General features: G+C 41.2%; 1 protein-coding gene across 1 annotated transcript in view; it reads left to right on the top strand.

The window, feature by feature from the left end:
• The first annotated feature begins 394 nt into the window (after positions 1-394).
• The window catches only part of LOC101832299, a 27398-nt gene continuing 21792 nt past the window's right edge, over positions 395-6000 (top strand). The window contains exon 1 of the mRNA XM_013119568.3: positions 395-463. Within this exon, the coding sequence (XP_012975022.2) occupies positions 425-463 (39 nt within the window). The 5' untranslated portion in view covers positions 395-424. The remainder of the gene's footprint in view (positions 464-6000) is intronic.

The following is a 6000-nucleotide window of genomic DNA, read 5'->3' as shown; positions in this document are numbered from 1 at the left end:
ACTGCAACTCACCTCTCCAAAAGGCTTTCGGTAAGTAACTGAGCCCCAATCGGCTCAACACTATGCCTTTTAGGGCATTCAGTGACTTCAGGCCTCTTAAAGGCAGAGAGGTAAAGTGAATAATGTTCCCTCGACTGGCCCTCAGCACCTACCCCCAGGCAGATTGGAGTCTCCCGAGGAAATAAGAGTTCAAAATCTAGCGCAAGAACCATACTGGGTACATACTTTCTGGTGGGGTGGGGGGGAGAGAGGGGGAAACGCAGCGTTCATCATACTCCCGGATGCACTCAAGAAAACCAGGGAGGATGGATGAGCCATGGGAGACCCAAAGCTCAAGACCGGAAAGGGCGGGTCTTTGCAAGGACCGCCCACCGGACATGCCCAGAGGGCCTAGCGCTGGAAAACCTGCGAGGTGTGCACCGCCATGTCTGTGCTTCGACTCCTCGGGGTCCTGCGGCAGCCGGTGAGTGTTGGCTCGCCCGCGTGCAGGGAGGAGCCTGACCCTAAGCCAGCTGGCTCGTACTTCCTGGGGACTTCCGCAGCACGAGGGACAGTCTGGAGTGGGGGCAACAATCCCCTTAATGGTGGTGGACATGGCTCGGGTCATTGGGGAATAAGAGGACACTAGAAAACTGTGCAGGCCACGCGGGTGTCTCGTGCTCGATCTGGCACGAGTGACTCCCCCCCCCCCAATGGCCAGAGTAGACGAGGCTACTTCTGTACTGAGACTGTAGTGGAGGTCATTTTGGTGTTCAGACTGGGCTGGGCCATGTGGAGAGAGGGGAAGGGAAGTGGGGGAGGAACAGATGCAGCTGCCAGAAGGCCCAAGTTCCAAAGGGGCTGGTAACCAAAATGTCTGGATTATATGGGAAAGAGCCTCTTGGGAAGTGTAGTCCCACTGGAGAGTCAGGGTAGACGGCAGGGTATGCCAACCGGGTATGCCAACCATACCCTGTAGCAGACAGGGACTGAGGATACTAGAAGAGCCTGGCAGCCACATCCAGCTTTGATACGTTAAACAGACACTTCAGCTTTTCTCCTGGGTTTGAGACGTAACAACTATACGAAGATTTGTTCTGAGCAGGTTATCTGAGTAAGGCAGGCAAACTGAACGCTGGTCTTTGCCCTTGGAGAATTCATTGACTCCATAGGAAGATCCCAACATTGTGTTTGTCAGAAATAACCTGATACAGGCATCCTCTGTGTCTCCTTTACTAATATAGGGAAGAAGGTGAGGGGCAGGTCACGATATGTGTTCTACAAGAGGTAACTTTTACAGTTGACCTTTGATGATTTTAGTTTACCAGTTTCTAAAAATTAAAAATGCAGTCCACAACAACAGAAAAAAAAGCACACGAAGGAACTATTAATATCTTTATTTCAAGTATAGGTTTTAATCTGTAATTGCCCATAATTATCACACCACAAAAGGGATTAGTTGCTATGTAAGCAGAATTTTTTTCTGTCTTGGCAGTCACTCCCAAATAAGCACACAGAGGTTTACTTTTAATTATAAATACTCGCCCAATAGCTCAGGCTTATTACTAACTAGCTCTTACAACAGACCTAATCCATTTCTATTAAGCTATGTGCTGGCTCATGGCTTTTACCTCTCTTGCATGACCTTACTTTTTGGCTGGCTGGCGACTCCTCTGACTCTGCTCTTTGTCCCAGCATTCTCTCTGCCCCCAATCTGGCTTAGCTATTGAATCAGCTTTTTACTAACAATGAGAGCAGCACATCTTCACAGTATAAAAGATTATTCCACAGCATTTCTCCATTTTTGTCTAATTAAAAGGAAGGTTTTAACATTAACATACTAAAACTATATGTAACAAAAAGAGTTATCAAGTAAGAACTACAGTTACAAGATCTAGCCCATTTATGTTTGTCAAAAGTAGAGAAAATACTCTATTAATTTTATCTTTGTGAGTCTAAAATATTATACCTAATTTACCTTTTATCATAACTAAGGAAAATTATTTAGTCTTTAACTCCAGCAAAGACCCCAGAAGGGTGTAATGTTACCTAATGACAGGGACATCTGGTGACCTAGACAGTCACCCAAAGTTCTTCTGTAACGCTGGGCATCCAGCTTTGACCTATGAACCTAGTGTATCTGTCAAACATTTCTGAGAAACAGGGAATTTTGAAGAACTGTCCTACCTTTTCTTGGCAAAATTTGGTAGTTTTTTGTTTTTGTTTTTTGTTTTTTTTGCATCCTGTTGATCCAGTTTGGACAGTGTTCTGTCAACATTTGAAGCAAGGCAGTTTCCCCAAATGGCTAGCTTTTGCCAGTAAGAAAGAAAACTCCATATGAAGGTTCTTCAATGCCCATCATTCTTTTTTTTTTCACATCATATTCTTTTGAAATAAATTAGTGCTGACAGGAGCAGACATGTCTCACTGTCATGAAAATCCTTAAGTTATTAAACATATAATCTACCCTTTTATCTCATCATTTCTATATTACATCCTTTTTGTTTCAGAAAGAGAGCTTTGAATCTAACTCCTTTGCTTAGTTTTTTTTAACCTTACCATGACCAATAATAATCTGCAATCAACCCCTCCTAAAGAAAGACAAACATCCATAACCCATCTTTTGGGAATGTGGGTGTTTGATGTGGAAGTCCTGTGTATATGTCAATAAAGCACTGTTGGCCAATAGGGAAGCAAGATAGGTGGGACAAGGAGTCGAGGAGGACTCTGAGTAGGAGAAACACAGAGAGTCAAGATGTAACCGCCATAGGGGTAAGAAGAAATACTTAGATTAACAATTATAGGATAAATACTTAAGTCAGAGCTTACCAGAAAGAAACAAGTAAGGCCAACAGCTTCATAATTAATACAGAATCTTGTGTGTTATCTGGGGACTACAACCCGACAGAGCCCAGGCAGACAAGGAAAAGGCTTCTCTCTACAAGTGTTGTTTTCTCTAGACTGCTTCCTGTTGACTGAGGGAGCTGGCATCTTTGAGGGATACTTGAGAAAATCAGGGTAATTGTTAAATCTTGACTGGAGAATTTGGAGAGGCTGGACCATCTTAGCCAGCATCCTTGGAGCTGTTCTAGATGTAGAACTCCAAGGAAACTACAACAGAGGCATTTTGAGATGCTGGATCACCTGGGCTATTTTTCATTGGTGTCTGGTGCCCTTGCTCTGACAATACATAAACTTTAAAGGTAATTTACATTACAAGTATGGAATATGTGGTGTTCACAAATCAGTTAAAGATGACTTTTTTGTTTTATGTTTAAGCAGGTAAAATATACATTACCACTTGTAGGTCATTTTAGTTTTATTTTTTTATGTTTGTAGTCAGGATTTTCAGGGGGGGGGCTTCCTCAATCAAACCCAATCCATATTAACCTGGAACGAATTCACAGTCACTCATCTCTGTAGAAATAAGAGCATAACCTCTTCCCCAAAGTAACATATCTTTTGACTTCCATTTTGAAGTCAAGGCATTTTTAAAATACATAGGTTGATTTAATTTAGCAGTTTTCATAATCCAATATGTAGCTGTCATTCCTTCATTAGAAGTCAGAAAATCTAAAGGATTGTAGAGGAAATATAACAGCACATGGGATATGGATATTGTTGGTTACTTATTGTAGGAAATTACTTATATGAGAAACCAAAAACTCAGGTTAGTCTCTGCAGCCTTTCGAGACCCGACTGGAACCCCAAAAGAAAGCGAGTGCCCCTCTTCTCAGCCCTTTATTTCACACACCCATACACACCTGCGACCACACCCAAAACAGGAGTGGTCAGCACCACAGGTACCTAAATCTCTCCCTACAGACAACACAAAAACATATAGAATCCAGACTCTGTGTATTTCCCATCTTTATGTGGCTTACTTTTTAACTCTATTCCTTTGTTAAGGACTTTATTATTTTTAAACTATTTTTTTAATCTATGACTATTGCTATCCTTTCTCTTTTGTCTCCTAAATCTATGTATATTTTTCAAGCATACTGTAACACATTTGGAGGATTTTTTCCAATCTGGATCTGTCTTTACTGAGCACTGTACTGTCTTTTTGATCACATGAGATGAAATTTAAACTCTATATTAGTCCCCAGCATAGCTCAGCTTAGTGCATGGCATTGGTGGCTGGCTGTTCCTCCCACCTCTTGTTTCCCAGAGAGCTTAGCTTTATGGCAGAGGTACTAACAAGAGCCACATTTACCGCCCCAGCTTGGGGAGTTTGGGGTTCACACTGCCATCAAGTAGCATGCCACCAGCTGCTCAAAAACCCCCTTTAAGTGTTCATTTATAGGTCCTCTTAAAAGAGCTGTGCTCTCTAGCACTGAGCCAAGGAGGCGTGAGCCACCAATGCCCGGCTCTTTCCATTTTCTGATGTCTTCTTTCTTCAAAGACTTAATGTTCTTATCATACAGGTCTTTCACTTGTTTGATTAAAGTTATCCCAAGATATTTTATGTTATTTGTGACTACTGTAAAGGGTGATGTTTCTCTGATTTCTTTCTCAGTCTGTTTATCATCTGTATATAAGAGGGCTACTGATTTTGTTGAGCTAATCTTGTATCCTGAAGGTGTTTATCAGTCGTAGGAGTTCCCTGGTAGAATTTTGAAGTCACTTATGTATACTATCATATTAGCAAATACCAAAAGTTTGGCTTCTTCTTTTGCAGTTTGTATCCCCTTGATCTCCTTTTGTTGTCATATTGCTCTACAAAATCAAGTACTATATTGAAGAGATATGGAGAGAATGGACCTCCTTGTCTTGTTCCTGATTTCAGTGGGATTGCTTTAAGTTTCTCTCCATTTAGTTTGATGTTGGCTGTTAATTTGCTGTATGTTGCCTTTATTATATGTAGGTATGTTTCTTGTATCCCTGCTCTCTCCAAGACTTTTATCATGAAGGGGTGTTGAATTTTATCAAAGGCTTTTAGCATCTAATGAGATGATCATGTGGCTTTTTTTCCTTTAGTTTGTTTATATGGTAGATAACATTGACAGATTTTAGTATGCTGAACCATCTCTGCATCTCTGGGATGAAACCTACTTGATCATGGTGTATCATGGAAATATTAAGCTACACAATGTAGGCATGTCCTGTAATACTTTATTGAGGGAGAAGTCACTTACATGAGAAGCCAAGAAAGTCGAGAGCCAAAGGTCAGCACACTACTCACAACTGGAACCCATAGAGAGTGTCCTTCCCCCCAGCTCTTTTATCCCCCATACGTTCTGTGAACCTGCAACCACACCCAAATGGACGTGGTCAGCGCTATGGGTATGTAAGATCTCTCCCTACAATTTCCCTTCTAGTCTAACTAAAAGATTTAGAATTAAAACAAAACTAAATTGTCTCAGACATATATAAAGCATATATAGATAGAAGATGATAAACAAATTGTAATCTACCTATATACTATCCTAAGCATATCTATCCCATCTAAACACTAAACTTATCTGAAAGAGATGCCCAAGTCTGAACACCTCCTTCCAATCCCAACCCTAAACAATTGAAAACTAACAGGTGTAAATTATCCTGTAATATCAACAGTAGGGAAATGGGGCGTAGTATTCTCAGAATTACTTCCTGCTGAAATGGGATGATGATAATCTCATGGGATCCTGTAGGAAGAAAACATTAGTGTAGTGAAAGTCTCAAGTGGACAGGCTACAACATTTGTACCCAGTCTCTGTTTGGCAAGAGATGCTTGATTGAAATTCTTGACTTAAGTTCTAATCTTTATTGAAGCTCTTGTCTGAGGCTCTGGCCAGAGTGTAGAAGGTGCACCATATCAGTTAATTGGTCTGGAGTTGTGTGGAGCGATGTAATCCCAAACCAGTTTCAGGGTGGTCCATGTCAGTTCAGATGCCTCAAGTCGTATCAGGTGGAATTGATGAAGTGGGGCCCCTTTCTTTTTCCGGAGTGTTTGAAGATTGCTGTTAGGAAATTCTTTGTTCTCTGTTGAAAACTCAGACATTAATGTCAACAAAGAAATTTCAGCTGTTATATGTA

Source organism: Mesocricetus auratus, unplaced genomic scaffold, assembly GCF_017639785.1.
Source record: "Mesocricetus auratus isolate SY011 unplaced genomic scaffold, BCM_Maur_2.0 Super-Scaffold_6730, whole genome shotgun sequence".
Classification (NCBI taxonomy): domain Eukaryota; kingdom Metazoa; phylum Chordata; class Mammalia; order Rodentia; family Cricetidae; genus Mesocricetus; species Mesocricetus auratus.
This window is presented reverse-complemented; position numbering and strand designations above follow the sequence as displayed.